Genomic DNA, 27,825 nt, shown 5'->3' on the forward strand with positions numbered 1-27,825 from the left:
TATATATATATATATATATATACACACACAGAGAGAACAAAGTATCTCAGGGATTTGTTAAACTCAAACAAATCGATAGCTCGTATGGTGGAAAGCATCAAACAGTAAATCCAACAAAGATGTAATCACTGCCCTTCCTTCCTGCTGCTTCAGTGACCATGGCCAATCTCCGTGTGTGACTTAATGGTCTTCAATAACTCGAATTAGCTGATTATGGCGGCCGTCAACAGTGACAGGATCGGAAAATTAGGTCTCAGCAATTTCAATAATAAAGCTTTAAAAATTAACACTATCACAATTGGATTACAGTGGTGCATGTAGGAGCCAGCAGAGAGCCCAAAATAGCCCTCCACAAATCCACCATGGAAAATCCACTATTATACAGGGAGAAGAATGAAGTTGCTGGAATGGGAAGTAGAAAGAAAAAAAAATTGGTATGGCTCTTAGTTCTGGGAGGAAAGAGGCGCAGTCGAAGAAAAGAGAACGCAAGGGCAACTGAGCGAAAATGAAGCACTCTCATACAACAATACAAATCTGAAGAGAGACCCACTTTTGGAAAAATCTTTCTCACATGTCAGAACTCTTTAATTTGCAGGAGGAAGAAGAAAAGTGGTTTAACTCGTCATGACTTCTTTAAGAGTTCTCAAGGAAGTTCAGGTCCCTTCATTTTATTTTCACTGGCCTTGAAAACGGCATGAAAACTACAGAGTAGGAGTTGAACAGAAGGTGACAAAGAGACAATACGTTCATAATCAGAGACATCTGTGTAAACATGTGAAGGTTAAGTCGTCACTCATTTGAAATGAATTGAAATCTGCAGCTTTGGAGTAGTAACGCTCTAGCTGGAAACATTAAAATACAAGACAGCGAGAGAAGTCCAGTTAAGTATACATGTATATACACATGGCACATATAGATAATACCTATGGGGAACAACAAAACATTTAAAGGTGGCATCTTGGTCTTTGGCAAATCAATCAAATTACAAATAACTACAAACCGTATTGGCTGGATATTAGTAATTGCCAAAATGATAACTTTTAAGGACTTATATGCAATTGCCAAACTTTTAAGGACAAGGGAAACACTGACATAATCTGAACAGAGTGGAAAATGCAGAGGGGAGCGTAGAAAATATTGACTTAAGAATCTGATAAAAGAACAACATTAAAGAGAGTAAAAAAAAATCCCCAGCAATTACTGTCAGCCTGACTTGCTTTGAAACTCGAAACTACCTGATCTCCCCTCAGAGCCACAGAATTATAAATTATACAGCCCCCCCAAAAAATAAAAAAATAAAACACCTTTACAAATTAAAAAGCCTTGTTTCGCCTGTTCTCTAATGAAAACGCTTCTCCTGTGTCTGCGCGCGTCTGTTCTTCGCATCTTCTCGGGCCGCCGCCGCTGGGCCGCCAGTCTTGAAGGCCCGCATTATCATGTTGATTTGGTGGGTGAGCTGGTTGGCGCTGACAAACACATTTACTGCTCTGGAAACAACCGGAACAGAAAGACAAGGACACACGTGTCACTCACACGGGGAGAAAAAAAACCCAGAAAAGCGTGGCAACAATATTAGGATTGATCCGGGGAACACTTTGATCTGGCTGGAATAGAGAATGTCAGGCTTCAGAGAACACAAGCCAGGATGGATCCACAGGAAGTGGGTCAAGGGAATTATTCAGCATTGGTGGATTTGATGGTAGCGGGCCTGTGATCAAACAACCACCATTTACATGGGTGACAGTGGGTGTGCGCGTGAGCGTCTATGCAAACAGGCAAGGCGTGCAGGCGTGGGTGGGTGTGTATGACTAGTGAATGCGTTGGTGGCTATGTGTGCGGACACGAATGAGAAAAGGTTGAAGATGTGATGGAGAAAAAAAGAAAAGGGGTAAAAAATACACTAGAAACAGTGTCTTACTTTCCATCTTTGAAGTAGGTTTTGAGAGTGTCACTGAAGCTCTTGGAGTATTTCACAAACTCTTTCTTCTGCTGTTCCACCACCTAACCAATAAATACAGACAGCCTTTCAGCTCCACTTATTTCACAGCAACTGTGTTTGTGCGCACAGGCACTTTTTTTTTTTCTTAAACTTACTAATGTATCCACTTACCCGTCTGTTCTGATGTTGGTATTTCCTTAAGACAGTATTAACAGTGTTTAGCAGCTCCTTGATGGCACTGGCAACATCTCTGCGGATGACACGCACAAGTGAGTGCATGTTAGAAAGAAAAAAAAAATATAGAGAAATCTTCAAATCTGTCTGTTTTTATCAGGCACTGATACCCTGAAACTACAGTCCTTTGATCCAGCTCGTTGTCTCCCCTTTCTTCCCCCTGTTCTCACAAACACGCTCTCACCTTCAACTCTCTTTCTCTGTCTCTCTCTCCCTCTCCCCTCGCATGCACTTGAAATCTGCCGTTTCATAACTTTAATTTCTTAGCATTCCCTTTGAATTGATTTTATTTCTAAGCCCTCCGCTGGGTAAGTAACTTAAGCACTGACTCACTAAGAGTATTGAATTCCATCAAAATAATGGCAAAGTGGGCCAAGAAGATGAAACATCTCTCACTTTCTCTCTATAGCGTGCGTGCAGCGCGGCGGACAGGGACGTTAATAGTTTCGCCATCACTGCTGTGCACACTGCTCAACCTTTGAAAGGAATCTTACGGCTTAGAAACAAAGACATGCTCCGGTTGGCCAGTTGGAATCAAAGAAATGAGAGCTATGTAATGCCAGGCAGCGTCTTAGTGCATATAATGAAATATTAATTGGAGAACAGTTACTAAAAGCCAACTCTTTCACTTTTAATCAACCATCGAGATGTTGTAAGTCAAAAGGGCTTGCTTTCTGCTACTTTAATCACTTAATCTGATCGAAATTTTGCACGTAGTAGTGAACCTGATTTACGTCACACTGCAAAACACGTGCACATTCACACACACAGCTGTCTTACTTGATGGTATGTAGCAAGCCCATTCGGTCATTGATCTCATCAGGCAGGGTGCTTAGGATGTGTTTCAGAGCTCGGGCCCTCTCGTTCAGCTCCTGGAACTCTGGCTCTTTCCTGTCAATCATCAACTCTGAAAAACACAGAGAGGAAGAGAACAAAAGACAGAGCTCAAACTCCTCGCAGCAATGGGCACGTCAGCACGCGGGCAGAACTCATGAAATTAATATTGGTGACGTGTTAAAAACCTATGTCTACAGTGCAAGTGTGAAAAATGAACATAGCATCAGGAGTATGTGTACATGTGTGTGCACTCTCTCACACACACACACACACACACACACACACACGTTAGGGACAGTAACGTGTTGAGTTTGTTAAGTGAAAAGCCGGATTAAGGTAGAACTTGGGATGTGCCATGCAGGAGGTACATTTAAAATTCATCCACTGTGTGTGTGTGTGAATTCATTACTACCATCAATCACTGTACACTCGGCACAAGGAATTCAATTACAGACAGAAACAAGGGAACAACTGAAAGCAGACAGAGGGGTTGATTTGTGTGGAAACAGCTCCCCCCAGTGGATATCTGTGCTGCAGCAGCACTGGGCCGTCACAGAAACCAAAGAAAAACCAAGTTGGTATTCCCACAGCTTTCATCTTTAAGTGCACATTCTGGTCTACAGCAGAGTACCAAAAAAAAAAAAACAAATAAAAGAAACCAAACCTACCCTGCATATCATCTCCAGCCATGCGAAGCAGAGCCTCGTTATAGTTAATTTTTAACTTCTTCTTTTCCAATATTTTGACAACAACGTCCTGGGTAAGGCCCGGGGTCTCCTTCTCTGCCTTGAGACACACAAACATGCAGCTGCTGAGGACTCACAGTCACCCTTGGTGTTTTGCGAAAATAAAACTATAATCAAAGTTATAAATCACTAAGCTGCTGTAAAGAGGATTTACAAAGTGAAGGGTACAGGCAGAGTCGATACAAGAAGGATGGCAGTTGAAATGCAAGCAAACAAACTTTAAGAGAAAACTTTACCTTTATAAAAGCTGTTCTCAAGGTCTGCGCTGCTGATAAATTGATCTTCTCCAACTGCAAGTTGTAATACACAAACACACAAGAATAAGCCAGAGGTAAAAACTAACACTCACACAGCTTAGCTCTTACCATGGCCTCTCGACCTGTGCTGAAATGTAATTCTGTAAAAAGTACATGAAAGCTAAGGATCCCACCATGTTAAAAGAGGACACAATGATGCTGAGATGTGAAAATCCGTGTGGACTGAATTGGATTCTATTGTTAACCTCGAAAGAATCGAAGTGCATTCAGTTCCTCTGAGCTGATATTTTGGCATCAGGCAGGTCTTTGCTTCTTCAGCTCCAGATCGCTGCTTGTTGGTTTGCGCACCGTGAAATCGATCGTTTTTCAATAAGATAATTTCATACTGTAAACAATAACACCTTGAAAGCACAGCAGAAAAACAATGAGAGCAATCAGGTGTGACAAAAGCTGAAATTAGCAAATTGCAGAAACCAATTTAAGCCAGGGGATAACTGCCGAATAGGTTTGTGTTAACCAGTAATTTGCTTTTTAAAAAAACAAAAAAAACAAAAAAACAAAATGGGTTTTAAATTTTTGTTATGTTTACATGTACATTTTTTAAATTCCTCTTTATTTACCACAAATTCCCCCCCTTAATACTCAGAAATCCACAAGCAAATGCTAAATAACAAAAGACATAAATGAAAGACATGATAATGGGCAAATAAAAAACAGCAGCGCACCAGTATATCAGTGAAACATGGCTATTAGCTGATATTGGGGCTTTTGACTGCTTTTTTTGCAGTTCAACGACTGAAAAATAATGTAAAGAGCTGAAAGATTTTTTTAATATGTTTCATTATTTTTTAGATGCAAACAAAAGCAACCTTTTTGGGCTTAAGGTCAAGGTCAAGTTTATTTATATCGCACATTTCAAACAGCCGATGCTGCACAAAGTGCTTAACCATATAAAAATGGCATTAAAAAGCAACAATGTAATACAATAAAAACAATATAAAACAAAAATAGGACAATAAAAGAATTAAAACAATAACTAAAACTATTTAAAATAAGACAAAAATGCTTGGGTCATAGTGTGTTAAAAGCCAGGGCATAGAAATGTGTCTTTAGTAATGATTTAAATTGCTCAAGTGTTTGTGCAGATCTAATATTTAGGGGGAGACTATTCCAAAGTCTGGGACCTGCCACAGAGAAGGCTCTATCACCACGAGATTTGAGATAAGTCCGTGGGATGGACAGCATTAATTTTGAGCTAGCTTAAAGGTGCAGGTAAATACAGGTGTTACTGATCTCATTAGTTAAGGCTCTTGCCTTAAACAAAACAGAACCTTCATTAAACTACCTTAAACGCTTACCAGCCACTTTATTAGATACTCTCATTAAACTGCTCGATAATGCAAGTGTCTAATCAGCCAATCACATAACAGCAACTCATTGCATTGAGACATGAAGACTTGGCCAAGATGACCTGCTGAAGTTCAAACTGAGCATCAGAATGAGGAAAGAAAGGTAATTTAAGAGACTTTGACTATAGCCTGACAATTGTTCCCAGATAAGCCGGTCTAAGTATTTCAGAAACTGCTGAACTGCTCCCACCCAAAAAAAGAAAGAAATAAGACATATCCAGTGAGTGGCAGTTTCTGGGCAAAAACTGCCTTGTTTGTGTCAGAGGACACTGACCAGATTGCTTTGAGCTAAAGGGAACTCAACAATAACTCATAACCACTTATTAAAAGGTATGCAGAAGAGCAAAACAACAAACCTTGAAGCAGATGTGCTACACAGCAGAAGACCACACTGGGTACTACTCCTGTCAGCTAAGAACAGGAAACTGAGGCTCCAGTTCACACAAAACTGGTCAACATCAGATTGGGGGAAAAATGTTGCCTGCTTTGATGAGTCTCAATTTTTGCCACCACATTTGGATGGTAGGGTCAGAACAACATGAAAGCATGGATCCACCCTCCCCTGTATCAACAGTTCAGGCTGGTGGATATTAGCACCCTTAGTACCAACTAACATTGTTTAAACACCACAGCCTACCTGAGTATTGTTGTTGCCCAGGTCCATCTCTTTTTAACCACAGTGTACCCATCTTCTGATGGCTACTTCCACCAGGATAGCACACCATGTTACTTGAACATGACCATAAGTTCTCTGTACTTGAATGGCCTCCACAAGAAATAGAAATTAATCAAATAGAACATCTTCGGGAGGTGCTGGAATGGGAGATTCCCCTTATGGATGTTTCCATGATCTTGTTGAATCTATGTCTTCAGAACTGCCTTAATTCTTTGTGTCAAAGTGTATCTGATGAATTATCTGGTGAGTGAATGTCAAGACAAAATGGCTGTTGGGAAACGGATAAATTCCCCATTTTAAAAACTGTTTTCAACTCCTTTTCTGGGTCTTTAATGATAACAAAAGAAAAAAAAGACTATGGAAAAGTGTAACCTGTAATGGTGCAGGTGTGATACACAGAGATGCTTCACATGGATTAAAAAAAAAAACTTCAGAGATACTGACAGTCACTCAGATTTACCATCAGATGAACAACATGAGTAGTAGCTAGTAGTAGCAGTCTGCTCACTTCTCATTACCGCTCGTTCTCCACCACTTGTTCTTGTTAACACTACCGTTTCCGTATTTCTATTCGGCTACACCATCAACTCTGCAACTTCACACAAAAGCCTTTCCACAGTTAAATACAACCCCTGCTTGAACTATTTACCAAAAGTCTCATTCCAATTTTCTTCTAAGGTCACAAACTCTCTCTTTTTTTTTTCTTTTATTCTTTACCTCCTTAAAGACAGGAAACATCACGGTGTAGAGAGCCATCGGAGCCAGCGAGGCAGCAGCTGCATCATTCTTCATGTCTCCCATGGTCATCCTTGACCAATCGATGGACCCCTGTGCGTGCACTCGTCCACTGATGCCGGTTTCACTGCATTCAATCAGTCATGAAGACTGACAGAATGGGAGCAGACAAGGATCTAAAGAAGAAAAGAGCACGATGGGAGAACAAGCAGGGAAAGATGGATGGTAGTTGACAAAAACAACTGTGTAAGGGATTAAAAGAAAAAAACTAGATAAATAAATAAAATGATCCATGTTTACAACCAGGCTAAATTTATCCTGTTTAAACATGTCTCTATTGTAGTGAGGAGGTAGAGAACTGGTTCCTGGAGCACTCTAATTCTATTAATTTTTGTGCAATTAAACAAGATCAAACCCCATGTTTACTTCTTCCAAGAAAGTCTTTCAGTCACAGATATGATCATTCTATAACAGCCATACCGCTTAAAAGACTGTGCTTTACAGCTCCACTGGGTGCAATGCCGACAAAACAGGCACGAGTCACACCTGTGCCAGAAAACCACGCTCTTCTGAAAATGACTGCTGCAATAAAGCAAGGCGGTGTGATAAATATACAACCTTGGTATTGGTTTTTAGCTTGTTTTTCCCCCCAGACCAGGTTAGTCATAAATAAAAACAAGAGGAAGATCCAGCACATCCTCTTTTGCAGGCCTGTATTCTGTCTCTTTTACTGTCGGGTACACAGGAACACACACCTTGCACATCCAGGACCAGTTTTTGCTCACCTACATTTTTAAGTACGTAACAGCTTCAATGGCTCTATGTGACAATCTTCATTCGTACAACAAATCCCTAATTAAAAAGGGCAGGTTCACTCCTTTTCATACGAGCTCACTATTCACGCAGGTGAATGAAACAAGAGCGAGACAAGTCGTCACCCTGTGACTTTCTGCCATAACTGAGAGTGCTCTTAGGTTTATCAGATGCTTGGTTCTGCCCTTTGGCACTCGCTCTTGCATAGAGAGTAAAACTGTAAACAGGTCAAGTGTGACATTATTATATCTGATAAGGATTTTAAAAGGAGGTTTAATCAGTGTTTACAACAGCCATGGTTACAGGAAGGATTGCACTGGTTTCTAGTTATAAGGGATATGTCATATACAATTATATGTGCCAAAAAAGGTAACACTGCAGACTCTGTTACTTCCCTGAACCATAAATTACTAAGGTGTGGCCAATCTTAGTGCAGGCCAAGACAGAGAGGTAATGGTAGCATTTGGCACATATATATCAAATGCAAACCAATCATTCAGTGTCTTCCAGGACAAAAGGTTATTACAGCCCCTTCTGAGTCATTTGCATAGACTAATGCAGCTCTTCCTGGAAATAAAAAGGGGGGAGAATAACAAAAAAGTGATCAGAGCAGCATGAATATCTGGGGCAGTTTAAAGCCACCGGGGTGGCTTTTTTTTTTTTTTAGAGTTCTCTGTGAAATGACCCTTGGATCAAAGAGAGGCATATTGCTCTGAAAAGGTTACGGTCATAACTCACTATTGACATTTATAAGTCAAAGTATTATAATTTTTTTTGTTTGTTTGTTTTGAACTCCCTTATTTTGCCCTTTTCTGAAAGGGTACCGACCTCGCTGTAGTAGTCACTATATTTGAGGTTGCCCTGCTTCTCAGCTCCATCACAGATCTTTTACCAGTTTATGTGGTGGTTAGCAGGCACGCCAAACTACATTAAAAACAAATCCAAAGAGCTCAAAGTTTCGGTACCAGCCTTACCTGATAAAAGACGGTTGCCAGTGATGAGAGAAGCGGCGGACCGTTGACCGGAAAACAGCAAATCACGTCTATAGGTAACGAAGTAACGTTAGAACAGCAGCTTCGAGAGCAGGTGATTCAATCTGTTCTGTTAGCACTCCAGTTGCCTCCTTATGAAGTGCGACTAAATAAAGCTGAATGGAGGCGGGGACGTGTTGTTGAGTTATCTTACCGTCTTGTTTTGGGTTGTGTCTCGTTCAGGAAGTTTTATTGTCTAATAAAAGTGCAGACGAGAGCCAGGTTGGGCGGTGTTGGGAGCTGCCCGTTGGCGTCGCTCCAGGCTGTTTGTAGTTCTTTCTATGGACGTCCTCAATGTTTCGTTATTGCCGGGGACACCGAAATAGACTTCAATTCCCAGGTATGTACAGGTAATGGCTTTTTAACCCTTAAGTCGAGTATGAGACGAATATTATCTGCGGTATGAGCGCACACATTTTAACCATGTTTAAGAAAGCACATAAGAAGAAAATACCTTGATATGTATGTGTATATACGTCTACAGTTAACATTTGTGTCTACGCGTCTACAATCAACATGATACGAATGATAAGGTAGCTAGCTATCAGAAGAACGAAATTAACGGTTTTCACGACGGTCAAGAGAATTCGCTGCCAAAAAGCTAAAATATCGTCAGTTGCGCAGAAATGCCAGGCTTAATTAAAGGTACGTTAATACTGACAGGATGCGGCTGTTAACAATTATTAGCATTGTACATTACTGTAGAACGTTGTTTGCTAGGGAAACTGTGCTAACCGCTAACCTCCAGGACCATAATTAAGCTGGAGGTTAGCTTTTACAAACAAAGAAGCAAAACAGAGAGAGAGATGTGATACATCTTTGCTATTTCATAAAATAAGCAAGAGGCTGTCGTGAGAATGGTCAAAAAATATGTTTGGAATGAGAGTAACTTAAAGCTTTACGGATTCACAGACATACAAGGAAGCTGGAGACAGTTACTATTTCACCTCACGCCTGAACTCTTTGGCCAACGCTCATTGGACCAATCGGCGTGGAGTGGGCGGGGTCTGCGGCAAACGAAGAAACAGTGAGCTGCGGAGGAGAGCAGCAAAGAGAGAGACCGCACTTATTCATCCTTCCATCCCAACCAACCGTACGCCCTTTATCGGTAAGAGCCGTTTCTGGCAATAATAAATATATATACATATCTATGGTTCAGGCACAACGCCGGCGCTGATTTATGTGAACCATATTGAGATAAGAAAACCGTAAGTGCTCAGCTTTTGCACGATAACAGAAGAATGTGATATTTCTGAGTTTTTCCACTGGAATTTCTGTTTATTAAGCTGTCAGGAATGAGTAGGTGTAATGGGGCATTTTATGGACTAGTGTAAAAGGATTATGATTGCTGTAATCAACATGTGTGGGCTTTTAATAGGGGGGGCGGGTGGAGACGCACATTGGAGCCAAACGTGTTTTTTCCCAAGCCCACACTGATTAAAGCCGTTACCCGTGTGTCCACTACCCAGGGCTATTTAATTTTCATCGGTGGTGCATGGTTAAATTGTTGTAGTTCTTGCATGTTTTTTGTTGTTGTTTGTTTTTTTGTTTTTGAACTGAAATCAGCTTCAGTCGATGTGTTGGGGTTCTTGTCCTTGAAATATAGGCAAAGGCGCATTGAGTGAATGTGTGTGAAATAACGAGGCAGATTGTAGTAGCTTGGTCCTGCCTTATCCCTACCCCACAGTAACACACATACACACCACTTGTTATTCCTTTAATGCAGATCTCTGTATATGTATGTGTGTGTACATAATGGCTTTGATCGCCATCGATAAGTCAAATTTATACCTACTGTCTGTTTTATTTATATGTTAAATAGCAGTGGACAAAAGAAAGACAGAAAAATCTGGTCAAACATTGCAGTAAAAGATGGAATTATTGCAGTATGATTAGATTGCACTAAAACATTTATGATTATTATTATTTTGGTTATTTTTCTCATGATATCACGTATTCTTGTGGCATTTATGTGAGTCTAGCAAAGCAAAAGTCCGCAATAAATATTTCAGCGTTCCTCTCTCTCATGTCTCATTCTCTCAATCCACCTCTCACATCTGCTTATCTCTGCCACTAAAACAGTGACTTTTCTAAATCCTCATTTAGGGAAACAGGAAAACAGAGTATCCTTTTAGGTCATAATCTCAATGTATTAATCCCATATGGATTTGAATCACTGGTTAATCCCCGCTGATAGCCTGCTGTTTGCCCCCCTGTGCCTGCCTACGGTTTCAGCGCTTGCATACATGTGTGTGTGCGTGTGTGTTCTCTCTTTTCCCACAGAGCACTGCATTAATTGCATTTCAATAATTAAATGTCTTTCAAATCGTCCTAGCGAAACAAAATGAGAGAGGAGGGAAAAGTAAGTGCCTGGGTTTGAACGGCACAGCACGGCGAGCTGTGATTGCTTGTGTGTGCGAATGCTAACAAGAACCTTACAAATCTATACGTGTGCAGGACTGCTGACGTGCATCTGTCAGCTACACGTGTGGCTGCGAGAATAAGGAGCAGTAAGGAAGATACTCTGTTTCCTCAAGCTGGGCTCAAGCTTGCTATGTGCTGCCGTGTGAACCATAAGAAGAAGTTTAACATCTGTGTTCTGCAGTACATGTCTTCGCCCCACAGTTACTGAGCACACTGTGCATGCAGTGCACTTGTGCGGCCTTTCTTCTGCCTTTTTTGTTCTGCGTAAAATAAACTCGCACACCGAAGCACGCTACCTGCATATACGCTTTCAAGCCGCAGGTTTGTCCCGAGTGTGCTCAGCGGCAGCAAATACACAGGATATTTAGCTTATATTTGGACAGATCTGAGGATGAGGGAGCAGAAATATTACAAGAGAAAGAGGTCAGGTGAGGGGAAGACGTCAAAACAACGGAAATAGCTCATCTTAGATTTAGGTAGCAAAGCTGCCAAAAGCTGGCATCCCAAATTAAATGCATCCATGTTGGAAAGCATTGAAAACAGAGGATATTAACACCTAAAGCTACCTAAAATATTGAGGTATGCTTTTAAAAATTTGAAAACGATTTAAAAATATTTATCTGCAAGTGTGAGGATTGCATACAATTAAAGGGTTTTTTAAAAATAATTTTATTTTGTTTCATTTAACAAGTGTAATACGTACCTGTGTTTATACACTTGTACCCTGGAACTGATCTGTTGATTGATTTGTGATGCCAAGTGTAGAGGAGAGAGGATGAGTGCAAGTAGAAGAGCTATCTGAGGAGGAAAATAAAATGGTGACAGTCATTTGATAACCCAATCTATATGCAAAACACATACTACTCACAAAGTAGACTGCTGCTTTTGCACCACTAGCTGTTCAGCAGGTAGTGTAGACACAGGACGCATGACCTCACCTGGGTTGAATGCAGCCGTCATGAATGCACCTGTGCATTTCCTGCTATCCTGTGTCTCCTCTGAAAAAACAAAAAACAAGATTTTTGCATTGGCCAGCTTCTTCTTCTTTTTTTTTTTTTTTTTTTACATCTGTAGTCAGAAGACTTTAACTCAAAATCAGTTTAATTTATTCCCTAAATGTTTACACCTGCAAGCTAACAGTTTCGAAACCTTCATTATCACTCTGCCTCTCGGCAGCCTCGTCACAGCTTTTTATTGAGGATCACCTGCCTTGTCTCTTTTTTCTTATCTTTGTTGCCACTCCAGATATATGGGCACTGCTAGGTCTGTAAGTATTTGGACAACGACACATTTTTTTGTAGTTTTGCCTTGTTTTGTAAATCAAGCCATCAATATGGGATTAAAGTGCAGACTTTCAAAGCAGTTTTTTTTTTAAGTTGCATTAAATGTGTTGAAATTCTGACTTTTTTTCCCAGAGATTACAAGATGATAATAAGACAAACTAACATAATTGTAAAAATCCCTTGCAGTCATCAAATGCTTCAGTTTCCCTTGAGATGCCAGGCCTGTACCGCCTTCAGTAACTAAAAGCTATGCACTGTTGTGCCTGACCTGACCATGGAAGAATATCCAGTTTCACTGCCTTAAAAAAAACCCTGGACTGCTTTTGCTTTGGATCATTATCAATTTATATTGTGGAGCGCTGTCCAATCAGTTTTGCAGCATTTAGCTGAATCTGAGCAGAGAGTATAGCGTCACCTCATCAATAAACAATAGCTGCCCAGCTCCACTGGAAGCCATATAGACCCATATCATAACATCGCGTTGTTTGACAGATAATATGCATTTCTTTCCTTCTCCATACCTTTCTCTTCTCATCATTCTGGTACAAGTTCATCTCGGTTTCATCTGTCCAAAGAATAATCTCCAGAGCTGTGTAGGCTCTTTCAGATATTTTCTGGAAAAGTCCAGTCTGGCCCTCTTGTTCTTCAGTTTAACCAGAGGTTTGCAGGTTGTTGTAAACTCTGTATTTACATTCTTGAAGAAGTCTCTTGATTGTAGACTTTGACAGTGACAGTCCGACCTCTTCAAGAATGTTCTTGACTTGGTTAGATGTTGTGAAGATGCTTAACCTAACCATAGAAATAAATCTGTCATCATAGTTGTCTTCTGTGGTCTTTCAGGCCTTTTAATGCTGCTGAGCTGCTCAGTGCATTCATTGTTTATAATATTTAATATTCCACTGAAAAGCTACCAAATGCTATCGAATCAACTCTAGATTTCTCATTTTCTTAATTTGTAATAAAATAATGAGGGAGCAGGCCTCACCTAACCATGAAACTGCTTGTCAGGAAATTGTCCAATTTACTTTGGACTCCCTGAAAACCGGCGACGGTGGATGAGAACGGCTGTAATCCATAAACAGCTAATACAGTATTTTTCACTAACATCCTGAATGTTTTCTTTAAAATGCACTGTAGCGATGCACAGTCCCAAAGCTGCACAAAAATCGTGTCGTTGTCCAAACACTTACGAACGTGACTGTATGTGTACGCTTCCCCCACTGGACTAGTTGATAGTGACCTTTCCTGTGCTGTAGACCATTTGAAAAAGCCCCCAGTCTTTTCACTTTTACCGCTGACCCCAAATAAAGGCCGATCCAATTACAACTCAAACCTTCTAAATGTGCTCCCACAGCACCAGAGTGGTGTGTGTGTGTGTGTGTGTGTGTGTGTGTCCTGATATGGACGAAGAAAAAGAGACACTGTTTAGTGTGCCAGGGCAGAGTGTGGGGAGCAGTCAACCATCTTGCCATGCCATGCAGGGGGCCGTGAGATATGACTGGCTCCGACTGCTAAGCTACCTCCATGCAGCTCCTCAGTACACCTTCTGCCACAAACATATTTGTCTTTCTGTTTTTATTTGTGTCTTCTCCTCTTTTGCTAATTTTCTACCAAAAAACGGTCCTTGTACCCCTCTGTGAGTGTGTGTGTGTCTGTCTGTGTATGTGCTTCTCCCTCTGGATGTCTCTGTTAGCAGGGATTAATAAAGAGTTGTTAACCTCTGTTTGCCCTCTGTGGAGTGTGCAGTGAGCATCTTGGGACTCCAGGCAGCTTCAATAGCACAGTGTGTCATTACTAACAAGGCACTGGATAAGCTAATGTTCTGACATTAGCCATGCACAGGCTACATTCAATCACATGGCAAACAAAAGTACCACGGGAATGGTTGTGAACTGCAGGGCCAGAATTAGAGTGGTGCTTAACCAAACTTAAGCATAAGTAGGTGCAATCAGCTTTGTTTAACAGTTACTAAATAACAGTGACTAATAAGGTGTTGCTACAGCACCGACTGCTGTGTCATCATTGTGGCTTGCACTCTCAATCATACATAACCCATCCTTCACTAATAATAATGCTATAAAAGCAGCAGACAGATTTGGGTAATCAGTCCTGAGCCTGTGGAAACAGAGTTTTCCTCTCCTCTGTATCCATGTGTAATACAGCACAAATCTTCTGTTCACTTCTTAGTTACAGAAAGAATAACAATCTGTAACACATTTCACGCTCGATTACAATTTCATGTGATTGAGAAAACTTAATTCATTAAAATGGCCCCTTTCCAAATTAAAAGCTATAAACAAGTTAATCCCAAAGTTGTTGGAGAGAAGATGATTTTTTTTTTTTCACTCCCTTTCAAAAGCTAAATGAAAGAATTGCACAGAATAGAACCGAGCTGCTATTTGGATTTTAGTGTTCCTGTTAATTTGAGCTAAATCCTAACTAATTTAAAATATTGTGCACGTTAGCTGGTATTTTTGTGATTTGGTTCGTGTCACTGTCTTTTACTTTACCCCATTTTAGCATCATGTTGCCACTAATGTATAAAATCAACCACCTGGTGATAAAAGAAGTCTGAGTCATATTAAATTGTAGCAGCTTTTTGTGTTATCATTCCTTTGAATATTAAATCCCATCATATAAAATTTTTGCGGTTTTGTTTCATCCATTGCACATTATTCTTTTGTGAGTGCTTTAACATTTTCTGCTGCATTCATTTTAAGTAAATCGAGGTGAGCATGTACTTTCGCAAGGAAGATGATTGTGGTTTGAAAGGTTGGGTCCCTGAAAGGGCTTCTTTAGATAACATCTTTGCAGCCATTTAGCTGCTTGGTTAGATGGGAGCAGGGGGCGTGAGCAGACCAGACAGTTTGATTGATGAATTGGATGAAATTTATTGTGCACTGTAATGGAAGTCTCTTCCCTCACCACAGGAGTTTAGTGCTCTTTGACTGCAATGGGCTCCACCAGCAGTGGGCTTTATTGCAGCCCTCCCTATGTAAATATTTCCTTGTCCTTGGGATTCTTCACATGAGCGGTTGAGCAACAGGTACTCATTAAGCTGGCAAAAGAGACGCTCACAGAGACACGAGCGGTTTAAGGTTGATAATGCCCGTTCTATGGAAGTGTAATTGTTTTTAATGCGGGCATGCATGCTTCTTTTGGCATCTGGCTTAATTCAAATCCATGTAAACTGCAGCTTCTATGGCACCTCTAGGGAAAAGTTTAAATTCATGAATGATAATCAGACGCCATTATCGCCATACTGCAAAGGCCTTTATAAGTTAAACATATTCATGGTGAAATGGTAAATGGCCTGTATTTGTATAGCGCTTTTACTAGTCCCTAAGGACCCCAAAGCACTTTACACAACCAGTCATCCACCCATTCACACACACATTCACACACTGGTGATGGCAAGCTACATTGTAACCACAGCTGCCCTGGGGCGCACTGACAGAGGCGAGGCTGCCGGATACTGGCGCCACCGGGCCCTCTGACCACCACCAGTAGGCAACGGGTGAAGTGTTTCGCCCAAGGACACAACGACCAAGACTGTCCAAGCCGGGGCTCGAACCGGCAACCTTCCGATTACAAGGCAAACTCCCAACTCTTGAGCCACAATGGCCTCCAAATCACACCAGATCGCCCCTGCCGGTTTAAACAGATCATCCGTTGTAGAAATTGAAGGTTTTTCTGGGCCGCAGATGATCATAGACATCATTCTCTGCAGTTTTTTTCCCCCCCCAGAGGAATAGGCCTTGATGAAACGGGTTGTTAGCATTTTCACAGAACTTGTCAAAGATTCAGCAGCTTGGAAGTGTACTTGGAGCCAAAGTAAAGTAGAGTGCTGAGATTTGAAGCGTGCTTAAGCAGGAGGCACAGTTGGAGGACTTTGCTGCAGCTCCTTGTTTCCAGGGAAAAGTGGAAAAAAACAAGTTTTCCTTGTTTTTGCAAAATAACCAGCTGCAGTCAGTGCGTGTGTGTGTGTGTGCGCGTGTGTGTGTGTGTTTATACCAAACAGTTTTACGTGACAGAACTGTAACTGGTGCGCAGAGTTCTTGCAAAGAGACGAGATTAGTGAAGACCGAAATTGCTGAACAGATTCATAAAATGTATATCTGCCTAAACAGAAAGAGAAAGAGAGGGTAGAGGGAAAAAAATCTGAGGACCTGTCTCCTGGCAAAATGAAAAATGTCCATCACTTGTAGTTGCCGTAGAAACCTTGTCTTGGAATTGCATGTGGAAACGTGTGTGTGGATTTGAACAGTGAATGAGGATGTTCACGTTTAATAAATTCCTCCGGTCTCCGAAGCGTGCCACCTCAAGGTGTTGGGTTTAAATGGCAGTAAGGATTAACCTACGTGCTGTGATTTTGGGTGACGTCATGCTTTAATTGTGGAAATGTCAACTGCCGATCTGTTTTGTCTGAGAATTCGGATTACACTGAAAGATTAAAGGCTGCCTTTAAAGGCCACCGAGTTTAATTGCACAGAATTCATTCAGTTATCAGGATTAAAGTCTTGCAACTTAAACCATAAAGGATTTTCTGACATATTAGGTTCTTTCACGAGAGGACATTATGTGTAGCTGGGTGTTGTCTTTCCTGGATTATCTGGGTGGCATGCTGGGAGACCCACTTGAGAAGATCAGCGCCGAAGTTGGTCTCATAGTCGTCAGTGGTTAAAATGGAAGAGTGTGGGATCCTCAGCCGAAAAAGGTCAGAATGGTGTCGATGTTACAAGTAAAAAGCCAGCCACCCATGGTGTTATTATCCACTCACACATGCACACTTGTATGCAGACACACACACAATGAGGTGCGCGCACAATTGCACTCTACGCCGCTTTCTCCGACTTTACTGCATGGCTGGATCTTTCCTTACAGAAAACAAGGCTGACTGTCTGAGGAAAGTTCAGCTCCCACAGCTCAGAAGGTCAGGAACATTATCTCCATTTACATCTGTGCCAGCCGCCCCCTCCTTTCCCTCGGCCCCTTACACTTTCTCTGGACTTCTCTGCTCTCTGTAGTGTCAGACTTACAGCATGATATGTGAGAACAGGTGTGCATGTAACGAATGGTGTAATTAACAAAATACATACATCAGCGTCGAGCCTTCAAGGAGCACATTTAATCTTTTTTTTTTTTTTTTTTTTTTTTTTTAAAGTCTATTTGAAGTTGATGTTCAAGGCCGTACCCACAGTTTATATACAGCTAGCTTAATGCATTTATTTCTTTTCACATTTTGGTGTTTTCACTCTGCATTTGTTGACCACAATGAATGAAAACATTAAAGGATAATGGTAGAGTCACTGTCACCAAATCCAATGAAAGCACACAAACCAACAGCCTGTCAGTGTGCATGTCGGCCTGGAGCACATTCGTTTTAACTGAAAACGTAAAACAAAAAGCAAAAAGTCACATTTTTCAAACCCGCTGGGCAAAGGTTGCTTAAATAGGAGTAAATTGTGAATCGGCTGGGAACTAATATGTGTTTCTTGCTCTAGGGTGACAGTGTGTGTGGCATTGAGACAAAATAAGTAAACAACAGTGTCCGTGTTGACTTTAGTGAAGCAGCATGTTACTGGATATGATTGTGTGGCTCGTTGATGGGTTTTTAATAGGTTTGGGAGCGTTGGGACACTATAATGAGCTGTATTAGGCTTTGGTTACACAGGCAATCAGCAGTGTCTTTTTAGGGTCAGCTAATGGTTAATTCATTGACTCTCAACTGGCAACTGTGAGATTTTAAATATGATCAAGACAATCAGTCATCATTGTATGCTAAAACTGCAAACACTTAACCAATTAATATTGTGTCTGAATGCCTAAATGCATTGAGTTGCTGCCATGTGATTGGCTGAACAGGTGTACCCAATAAAGTCTCCCCTGAGCGTATTACTTGGTTACATGGAGAGCAAAGTGTAAGTGACAAGGGATTCTGGAGGTGACTGCGTGTGAAGGAAAATTGGAAAGTCAAATAAATTTCCATTTGCTCAGACTGATGGATGCAAATCCACCAGGCTTCATGGTCCCTGCAATGCCAGAGTACAAGACAAGCTCTCGACTGTCACCTGAGAAGTGTCACCTGAGAAGGAAGTGACATGTGGTGGTGGGCAGGAATGAGAATGAGAGCAACAGTACGGTGTAAAATATAAGCAGGCATGTTCAACTGTACTGGTTTAATCTGGGGTGTTACTTGAAGGTTAAGGCTAGTGATTTTTGTTCATTTATTTCCATTATTTAAGTCTTTCAGTACTCTCTGATTTTCCTTTTCTGTGAAACTCACTCTCTTCTCTGCCTCTTTCTTCTTTTGATGGTTTAAATCTTTTAAAAGAACGCTTGTTTTATCTTTATTTTTCTAAACCAAAGAAAAGTTACTTTTTTTTCCTTTTTCCCCCTCTGTGAGCTGTTTTTACCTGAGCTTTACTGAGCTGTGAGTAAAAAAAAAAAAAAAAATAGTATTACAGGAACATGTTGATCCACTGTGATCAGGTAGCTGTTGGATCACAGTGGAGGACTGTGGGTACATGAAGCATGCAGCAGATACAGTAAAGTGCATATAACAGTGTAGCAGGGCTGGACCGGTTCATTTCAGGAAGGTAGATTGTTTGCCACATGCCAGCGCAGAGCAGAGGAAAGAACAGGACGCAGCAGAGTGGGGCACTAATTTTCTGGCTGCTGCCCATTGTTTATGCTGTTGACACTCAGGTACATTGTCACCACCAACACCTGCCATCTCACACGTGCAGCCAGCAGATTCCAGCCGGGCTGCTAATTGAACCCTTTATACAACCTATAATAGTAACAGCACAACAGAGAGACAAACAGCAAAACAAATGCTCTCTATCTCACGCGCCCTGCACTTGATAACTTCCTCCATGTTTATGGAAATGATCACTCGATTTTTTTTTCTGTTTGGCCAGCAAAAAACAATGTTGCTTGGCAACAAGAGCACCACAGTTTGTGTGTGTGCGTGTGCGTGTACTCCCCATCAATCTGGGGATGTAAAGAGAGAGGAAAAGAGTGGTGAGGACAGGATTAAATATGGATAAGAGCAAGAGGGGAAAAGAGGGCCAGAACTGTGTTGGCATGGCAAGATAAGGGGAAGGATGGAGGATGGGGGGGAAGGTAAAGGCCTTTTTCCAAGTCACTTACTCTCCACAAACGGAAAGAAAATCGCCCGTTCACATCAGAGACCTTCAAAACGCACAGAGCAAAGCATGTTTTAAAGGAAAGAAGCTGATTTTACTCAAGATGATAAGAATGGCCATGAAATATTTAGAGGTTCATTTAGCAAATGTGCTCTGAATAGCAGTACTCACTGTAGTCAGCTTCACACATGTACTGTATGTGTCATGGCCTCTTTCTTTCTTTTTCATACATTTTAACAGTATTTTTCCATTTCTCGGATGACTTCTGCTACCATGTAACGCTGAACATCATGATACTGTACTACTGTACATCTTAGGATAATGATACATTACCTTTGCAAGAGTCCTACTGCCTCTTATAGCACTTTTGGTTGATTTAATTTAAAAGCAGATATAAACTTCCTGTAGCACCTCAGCTCTGACTGTTACACTGAATGTTACAGTAACATAATAGTATAAAACATTTTTCTAGAGTAAGGAAGTGTTTTTGTAGATTACAGTGCATGCGATGTCTAGCTGACAGTACTTTACTGTAATTTAAGGAGGAGGGAATTTGGTACAGTGAGTATTTGTATACATGTTGTTGTTTTTTTTATTCCCCTGTAAAATTAAAATTGGCAGACTGGTTGATTGACAGATGTTTTCTAACTCTCTCTCATCCTATTCATTATCCTACATCCCTACTGTGTCTTTCATCTCTGTCTGTCTCTTCCAAAATCCTCTTGTCCTTCATCTCCCCCGCTCAATAATCTTTTCTGCTTTATCTCATTATCTCTCCTGCGTGTTGTTGTCTCTACCTTTGCCTCTCTGTCCCATCTAAACTCTACTTTTGACTCAATCTCTTATTCCTAATAATTTTCTCTCATCTATATGTCTGCGTCCTCCTTTTTTCCAACCTTCCATATACATTTGGCTCTCTCCATCTATATTTCAAACATATTGTTCAACTTAATTTCCTCTCTTCTTCTTTTTCCTTCTTCCTCGCTCCTCTTATCCCACCGTTCTCTCAATCTTCATAATAAATTTCTCATCTTTCTTTTTCTTTCAATCCACTGCATACCCGCCCTCTTTCACTCAGCTCTCTGTGGTCTGTGCTGCGATGTTGATCCTGGACGTTTTGTCCCCGCTCCTCCTCCTCTCCATCCTGTTGCCGGGCTACGGTTGCCGTGCGGCGGACATTCCAGAGGACACTACATCAGAGTTCTCGGTCAGACTGTACCAAAGGCTGCAGGCTGCAGGGGGTCAAGACAACATAATTTTCTCCCCGCTGAGCGTGGCCGTGGCCCTGGGCATGGTGGAGCTGGGAGCCAGGGGGGCTTCACTAGAGGAGATACGACAGGCTGTCGGATTCAGCCATCTGCTGCCAGGTGAAACGTGTTTATAAGCAGCAGTTCACACACGTCAAGGTCAGGAGTAAGTGAGTGGAGATGAGTCTTTGACACAACAAATGCAAATGTATTTCTTTACACAAGATGAGTAGGATTCAGGGGCTCTCCTTCTCTTATACACCTTTATACATAAACGATTGAAACAGTTATATATTGTATTGTATATCTATTGCTATGGTACAAAAATAATATATTATAGAATAGAATATTATTTATAAGCTGAGGTTGTTTTTTTACTCTATGTTACCACTCAAAGCTCTTACTACAAGCCTCAGTCAACCATTCATGCGTGCTTTGAACCTAACATTCATTTACACTCTGATGGATGGATCGGAGGCAACTCTGGGTTTAGTGTCTTCCCGTCCATCCATCCATTTTCTTCCGCTTATCCAATTCAGGGTCACGGGGAAGGCTGGAGCCTGTCCCACCTGTCATAGGGCGAGAGGCGGGGTACACCCTGGACAGGTCGCTAATCTATCGCGTTACTGGAGAAGGCATGGATCAAACCACTGACCTTCCAAATAGTAGACGACCCGCTCCACCGCCTGAGTCATAGCCTCCCCTGGGTGGGGGATGTGGAGAGGTTCACTGGAAAGATTGGATCAATAGTGTTACTTCGGTAGCACATATACTAAAATTGGAACGATACAGAGAAGATTAGCATGGCCCCTGCGCAAGGATGACACGCAAATTCGTGAAGCGTTCCTCATTTTTTTCCTCGTCGACATCGGCACAATGACTCACGCAGCAGATTCATGTAACGCTCGAGACCCAGGAAACACCTCAGCGTGTGTCATTTTTATTTTCTGACCCACCACTGACAGTGACTCACATGAGAGTATATTTAAACACATTGATGACGTGCGCATGTTCCCTGTGTCAAGTTCAAAAGTTTGGAGTAACATCAGGAGAGAGTAAGAGAGTAATGAATTCACACAACACAGCATCTACATCCCAGGAAAGATCAGCAAACAACTGAGTCAGCTGACTTTTGTATCTTTGTAAATGACAATGAAGAATCCATATGACCAACCAAAAAAAAAAAAGATTGGATCAATAATTTAAGGAGAAAATTTGTCAAAATAAGATAAAATAATTTGGGGGTTTTATTCGTTATAGTACATAATAGAATTAAAAGAGTCAGAGGACCTGGACACAAGAGATGAAGTGATATTGATAGGCTATGATCTGTAGACCTTCAGACATCGCATTTAAAATAAATAAGGTTTTGTAGTGTAACTCACAGGAACCGTTGTTGGTAAAAAAAGATTTTAAAAATGCCTCCATTTTCTCTGTGATGAAGCGTATTTAAGATGGACTGGTGCAAAGAGGAAAACTGCCCTCTGTGGGTCGGACAAATTTTGAAAATCTTGGAATTTTAGAATATGTATTTTTCAAATGATCTTGTATAACAGCACATGTGATGCTCAAAGCTTTTAAATAATGTCTAAAGTAAGAACGTGTGTCTGTCCTTTTGTTCTCCAGGTGTCGAGTTCTCCTTGCTCCAGAACCTGACCGCGGCCCTGTTGGATGATGACAGCCACTATGTGATCCGATTTGCCAACAGCCTGTTTTTGCAGGAAGGTGTCACCTTTAACCCAGAGTTTCTGCATTTGATGAAGAAGTACTTCCGAGCTGACGTGGAAACGGTTGACTTCAGCGAATCGTCTGCCGTGGCTGAGCAGGTTAACAAATGGGTGGAGAATCACACTGACAGTAAGTTACAGAGAGAGGGAAAAAGTGGGGATGCTGTTAAAGCGACTGAATGAATGCATACTGATAGATATACAGCTATCCTCTGTTAAAATCTGCCTGATGTTTAGGAGTCTGGAGTAATGGATTTAAACATAGAGCAATGGTAGTAGCCTCCATGCACGTTGCTAACCAAGAGCATGGTGTATGCGTGCACCTTCTTCTTCAGACAACAACAATCCAATTATGAGCTGCTGACATGGAGCATTGTCAAAGCAGTTGCAACACCTTGGTTTTTGTGTAATTGCATCCACATGCTAAAAACCACCTCAGTAGGGGGCTATCTTGGCGCTAATGGAAACCAAGGTGTTTTAAACAAACCGTACAAATCGCTCCCTCCAGGTAAAATCCGGGCTCTGCTCTCAGCCGATGACTTCAGCAGCGTGACCCGTCTGACCCTGGTGAACGCAGTTTATTTCAGAGGCTCCTGGAAAAACCAGTTCAGGCCGGAGAACACCAGGACCTTTTCCTTCAGCAGAGATGACGGCTCTGAAGTCCAGACACTCATGATGTACCAGCAGGGAGACTTCTACTATGGTAGGAAAGAACAGTGTGTGTGTGTTTGCAGTTTTAGATTTGTACTCGTGACATTTTCTCTGCAGGCCTTGATTTTCAGCTCGTATTTCCTGAGGTTATTTAAAATGTTAATCTTTGTTGTAAAATATTCATATGTCATGTCGAGTGTTATTCCCTGAAATAGGCTCCGGTTTTCAGCTCGGTTAAAATTCTGTTCACTCGCACAGACACCGCCGGTACGTCTTTTCATCTTAGTGGAGGTTTTGAAAGCTTTTCGTGTCAGAAATATCAGCACTTAATTGTCACAGTCTGTGCTAAGCTGTGTGCTACTATATTAGTTTTGAAGGTACAAATAAAGGGAGGCTTTTGCTTTGTTTTCTTTCTTTCTTGCCTTCAAGTGTGTTGATTTCTTTTCTTTTTTTTTGTTGTTCAGCATATGTCCTTTTTTCTTTTCTGTTAGCCTCTGGAGAATGTTTATCTGTGTCTAGTTCTAATACCATTAAAGTAACCCAAACTTTTCTATTCTTTTTCTTTCTTTCTTTTTTTTTTTTTTTTTTGCTTAAATGTAATGATCTGCAGAAATCTGATTAGACTTTTTGACTTCTGTTATTAAGTCTTTGTCATTACGTTGCAACATGCACACTGTTTTGCACAATGCAACATGTTTTTTTGTTTGTTTGTTTTATTTTGTTTTCTAAATTGCAGCAATGCAGTAGTAATTTTTTTGTAACCAAGTTGTGATGTTACAGTCTAATTATTATGTAACTAAATCGACGTAGGTGCCATTGGTTTATTTTCTGGATCTGTGCTGTCTTTAAGTTCCAGAGCTTAGATGTACTATACACGGTAAATTTCTGTGTTTTGCTGTGAGATGCAATACTGCACAGAACCCTGCAGTTTGTCTGCTGTGCTGTTACATGTGACTGACTCTCGTCTGTTTCTTCCGCATCTTTCTTAGTCTGCCGTACTGCCGAAAACAGTCGCATCACAGTCTTACGGCTCTGCTGCAAACGCTGGTGCATTTCAGTTATTTTGGTCCCGTCTGTGTACGACTGCAGCGAGGATGCTCGCGCACACCTACATTCACACATGCTCACATACGCAGGATCAAGGAAATTTGTGCATGTGTGAATGGGTGTGGATATGGCGTATTTGAGAGCTGCAAAACAAGGACAGGTCCTTAGGGAAAGGTTGCTTTCTGCAGCACAATCCACAGAGTGTGATTGTGCATTATGAAGCGAAATCATATTGGTTAAGTAAAATGTTTCGGGAGGCCACATTATCTGCTGCGTGGCTGCTTCCCTAACAGCAAGAATGCTCACTTAATGAGGGGTGAGGAGTCTTTTTGTTGTAATTTTCCCCTCTAAAGCAGTTTCAAAAGAAGACTTGTGTGCAAAGAATGGGATCAAATTCTTCATAGACTTTATCTTATACTCCAAAATCTAAGCAGCATGTTCAGATTGAACTCTTTACCCCTTAAAAGCCTACTAGGAATTACCCCTGAAGCCAGTTTCTGTCATATTTCAGGCTTATAAAACAAAATGACTGGGTGTGCATTAGAAGTTAGTGAGGGTGGTCTCTGCTATGCAGCTACACATCTTTATTGATATATACTGAGGTGTTTTTGTTTCATTATCGTTTTTTACCGCTATACTTTACAGGCTTACTTGGTTTAATTTCTACCTGCAGAAAGTCATGATCACATTTGTGCGGAGGGGGGGCATTTAACTGAAAGACATAGTCAAACACACTCACTTTCACTGCATAACTGAATTTTTCTTGGGCTTTCAACAGGGTGCTGTTAGTACTAGGCGACTACATACAGTATACAATGGATGTAATCCGTTTTCACACAAAGTGTAAGAAAAGCCTTTGAAGTTAAGCGTCAGTGGTTTTTAATTAAAGCATTGGGGGAAATGACCACACGCACTCTGTAATCAATACGGCCAATCAATGCGCCTCAGCGTGCTTCCATTTGTAAATGTTCTTCCTCAGTGAACTTCACAAACACATTACAGGGGGCCACCAGCACATACAATATGAGCGTGCAAGCTTTCGCATATATCCATCAATACCCACAGATTTATATGTTTCCTCCCTGTCAGGCGAATTCAGTGACGGCTCACAGGAGGCCGGCGGTGTGTACCAGGTGTTGGAAATGCCCTACGAGGGAGAGGACATGTCCATGATGATCGTTCTTCCTCGGCAGGAAGTACCTCTGGCCTCCCTGGAGCCCATCATTAAAGCGCCGCTGCTGGAGGAGTGGGCTAACAATGTCAAACGACAGAAGGTGGAAGTCTACCTACCGAGGTGAGACTTTTATAGATGTGCAAGTCCACTCACCACCTCTCACTTATGTGTCGCTAGCTTCATCTGTCACCTTTGCGCCTTTAGACCATTTACATTATAGTCCCCTTTTTGAATCCCAAACTCAACTCTAAGTCAAACCTCACCTGTTCAGGTTTAAGGTGGAGCAGAAGATCGATCTGAAGGACACTCTGCAGGAACTGGGAATAAAGAACATCTTTACCAACAATGCTGATCTCTCTGCCATGACAGGTGAGGCATAAAAATGAAGCGCATAAACTCCTAAAACGCTTCAGTATGTAACATTTAATACTTGTTCTTCTCTGGAGCAGTGAAATAGCCTTCAGTACTTTCCAAGGTAACCAAGGTAACTGGCACTGAGTGGGCAGGTCAGAGCTGTCACGTCATCTGTTAAAAATAGATGCACAGAGTGAGACAGGTAGATCCACAGAGGCAAAGAAATAGGGACATAAATATGTCAGGGTAAATAATGTGGACACATAAGTAATATTCAGCTAAATTGATAACTACTTATCATTTGAAACAACTTTATAATGTCAGTTTCCCTCAGGATTATCAATCTAGCTCAAGACCGCTTGTTCTTATCAGGTGGATTTGGTGATGTATAGTGAAACAGAGTAGGCAGTACTGAATTCGGGCACATCTTGCACTTGCTAACACTTCCTCAGCCAAATATCTACTCAGAGGACACGCTCTGTTCAGACAGGCTGGTAGATAACTGGGGACAGTGTTAAAAAGCAATCATTGGCTAAAGAATAGTTTCTGACCAATGCTTGTGACTTGATGTGACCCATATGTTTGGCTTGCAATCCTGATTCAGTCAGTAACAGGATATATTCTAGACCTCAGCATAGATATGCATACATCTTATAAAGAAAAGGCGATGTGCTGTGTTTTTTCTGTGTACATTGTCCAGATGTTGAGGATCTGTACATTGGGAAAGCGGTGCAGAAGGCCTACCTGGAGGTGACAGAGGAGGGGGCAGAGGGAGCTGTTGGTTCAGGTATATTTTTGTGTTTTACTCCACACATTACTAAATACATGGCATTTTGTAGTGTATAAATGTTGATGATTTTTTTTCCCCGTCTCTTAGGAATGATTGCCCTGACCAGGACTCTGGTCCTGTACCCACAGGTCATGGCTGATCACCCATTCTTCTTCATTATCAGAAACAGGAGAACAGGTGCGTGAATCTCTGTGTGTGAAAATACGAGTAATCAGTGGTTTGTGTGTCTATGCATCACCTTCAAAATACATATTTTAAGTAAGCTGGTACATATAAGGGATACGTTTTTGTTTTTGTCTTCCTCCAGGGTCCATCCTCTTCATGGGCAGAGTCATGACTCCTGAGATCATCGATCCCAACGACCATGACTTTGACTCCATGTAACTGTGACATGAGGTCACACAGTCTCAGCCAATCAGATCCTGACGTCATAAATGCTACCTATCTTGTGTCACCATCTTCAGCTGTGTTTTATACTCTTTATGAAAAAAACAATAGATCTATAAGCTGAATATTATATGATATATTATATATTGAAACATGACATTTGACACGTTACGTGGCTGTGTTTTGATACTGGGAGCTTTAAATTCCTGGATAGAGACGTGCAGAAAGAGGAAGCTGTAAATATTCTCTAGTAAAGTAGGGTTTGTATGTATGTGAGCTGGAAGTACACCTGGGATGTAATTAGTGCACAACCCTTTTAAGTTCAGCAGCTTAATACTCACTCACACTCATGCCCACAAAATGCACAAAACCCTTCCTCTTTGGAAATATTTACTTTAACTTACATCCCTGTACATTTGACATTGTGTTCTATATACATATATATGCTCAATATTTATTGCAGAATAAACATGTGCAAACACTTTGTCCTTATATGATAAATCTTAGTAATATATCTGTTCCAGACAGTATTGAGACATTTTTACACTGTAGGCACATGGCTACACTGCTAATGAACTAATATGCCTTATCACATCAGAGTGGTTGATTAAGACCCAGCTGGGCGTCTTAAAGCTTGCTAAAGCGGTTGCTTTAGAGAGTGACTGGAGCATGCAGGTGCGCTGAACAAGATCTGCTGCACTGCTTTGGATGTACATACAGGGAGAAACAGTAACACCAGCTGTATTGAGTATTTTATTCAATAAAAACATGAATGTGTTCCCATTAAAATGTACCACTTTCTTTGTGTGTAGAGGTTGTTTGTTGTCTTGGTTTTTTTTTTAAAGGTAGGTACCACTTTATAATACATCATGCAACTAAGGGTGTAATTTCCCTTTAATTAAATGGAATTTCA

General features: G+C 41.2%; 2 protein-coding genes and 1 non-coding gene across 6 annotated transcripts; 2 read left to right on the forward strand and 1 right to left on the reverse strand.

Moving 5' to 3' along the window:
- Nucleotides 1-571: 571 nt before the first annotated feature.
- Nucleotides 572-9,598, reverse strand: pdcd10a (programmed cell death 10a). 2 transcript variants are annotated; one of them, XM_035911655.2, is made up of 10 exons: nucleotides 9,132-9,598; nucleotides 8,832-9,044; nucleotides 8,621-8,688; nucleotides 6,816-7,009; nucleotides 3,993-4,046; nucleotides 3,679-3,796; nucleotides 2,954-3,080; nucleotides 2,111-2,189; nucleotides 1,919-2,001; nucleotides 572-1,487 (listed from the first exon to the last, which is right to left on the reverse strand). In XM_035911655.2, exons 4-10 carry the CDS (start codon nucleotides 6,903-6,905, stop codon nucleotides 1,340-1,342), a joined length of 699 nt encoding a protein of 232 aa, XP_035767548.1. In that variant the 5' UTR covers nucleotides 6,906-7,009; nucleotides 8,621-8,688; nucleotides 8,832-9,044; nucleotides 9,132-9,598; the 3' UTR covers nucleotides 572-1,339. The 2 variants fall into 2 exon arrangements, with proteins under 2 accessions (XP_035767548.1, XP_006799926.1); XM_006799863.3 differs by having other exon boundaries at nucleotides 8,832-9,598.
- Nucleotides 8,651-27,713, forward strand: serpini1 (serpin peptidase inhibitor, clade I (neuroserpin), member 1). Of its 3 annotated transcripts, XM_035911653.2 has the most exons (11): nucleotides 8,651-8,732; nucleotides 8,861-9,017; nucleotides 9,590-9,785; nucleotides 20,614-20,902; nucleotides 22,409-22,639; nucleotides 23,018-23,212; nucleotides 25,297-25,501; nucleotides 25,653-25,750; nucleotides 26,436-26,522; nucleotides 26,613-26,702; nucleotides 26,833-27,713. In XM_035911653.2, the coding sequence occupies exons 4-11, from the start codon at nucleotides 20,635-20,637 to the stop codon at nucleotides 26,907-26,909; spliced, it is 1,251 nt and encodes a 416-aa protein (XP_035767546.1). In that variant the 5' UTR covers nucleotides 8,651-8,732; nucleotides 8,861-9,017; nucleotides 9,590-9,785; nucleotides 20,614-20,634; the 3' UTR covers nucleotides 26,910-27,713. The 3 variants fall into 3 exon arrangements, with proteins under 3 accessions (XP_035767546.1, XP_006799927.1, XP_035767547.1); XM_006799864.3 differs by having other exon boundaries at nucleotides 8,703-9,027; XM_035911654.2 differs by lacking the exons at nucleotides 8,651-8,732; nucleotides 8,861-9,017 and adding an exon at nucleotides 9,250-9,322.
- Nucleotides 21,532-21,637, forward strand: LOC118454843 (U6 spliceosomal RNA). The gene has a single exon (XR_004843912.1). It is a non-coding gene; the product is annotated as a U6 spliceosomal RNA (small nuclear RNA).
- Nucleotides 27,714-27,825: the final 112 nt, after the last annotated feature.

Source organism: Neolamprologus brichardi, chromosome 14, assembly GCF_056152115.1.
Source record: "Neolamprologus brichardi isolate AB-2024 chromosome 14, ASM5615211v1, whole genome shotgun sequence".
Taxonomy (NCBI): Eukaryota; Metazoa; Chordata; class Actinopteri; order Cichliformes; family Cichlidae; genus Neolamprologus; species Neolamprologus brichardi.

Excerpts from the sequence above, each read along its gene's own strand:
- pdcd10a (XM_035911655.2), bottom strand. The coding sequence starts at position 6,905 with ATGACCATGGGAGACATGAAGAATGATGCAGCTGCTGCCTCGCTGGCT. Across the intron at positions 3,081-3,678 it reads GGCTGGAGATGATATGCAGG|AGTTGATGATTGACAGGAAA; the intron begins GTAGGTTTGGTT and ends TGTGTTTTTCAG. Across the intron at positions 1,488-1,918 it reads ACCTACTTCAAAGATGGAAA|AGCAGTAAATGTGTTTGTCA; the intron begins GTAAGACACTGT and ends GGTTGTTTCCAG.
- serpini1 (XM_035911653.2), top strand. The coding sequence starts at position 20,635 with ATGTTGATCCTGGACGTTTTGTCCCCGCTCCTCCTCCTCTCCATCCTG. Across the intron at positions 20,903-22,408 it reads ATTCAGCCATCTGCTGCCAG|GTGTCGAGTTCTCCTTGCTC; the intron begins GTGAAACGTGTT and ends TTTGTTCTCCAG. Across the intron at positions 26,523-26,612 it reads AGAGGGAGCTGTTGGTTCAG|GAATGATTGCCCTGACCAGG; the intron begins GTATATTTTTGT and ends CCCGTCTCTTAG.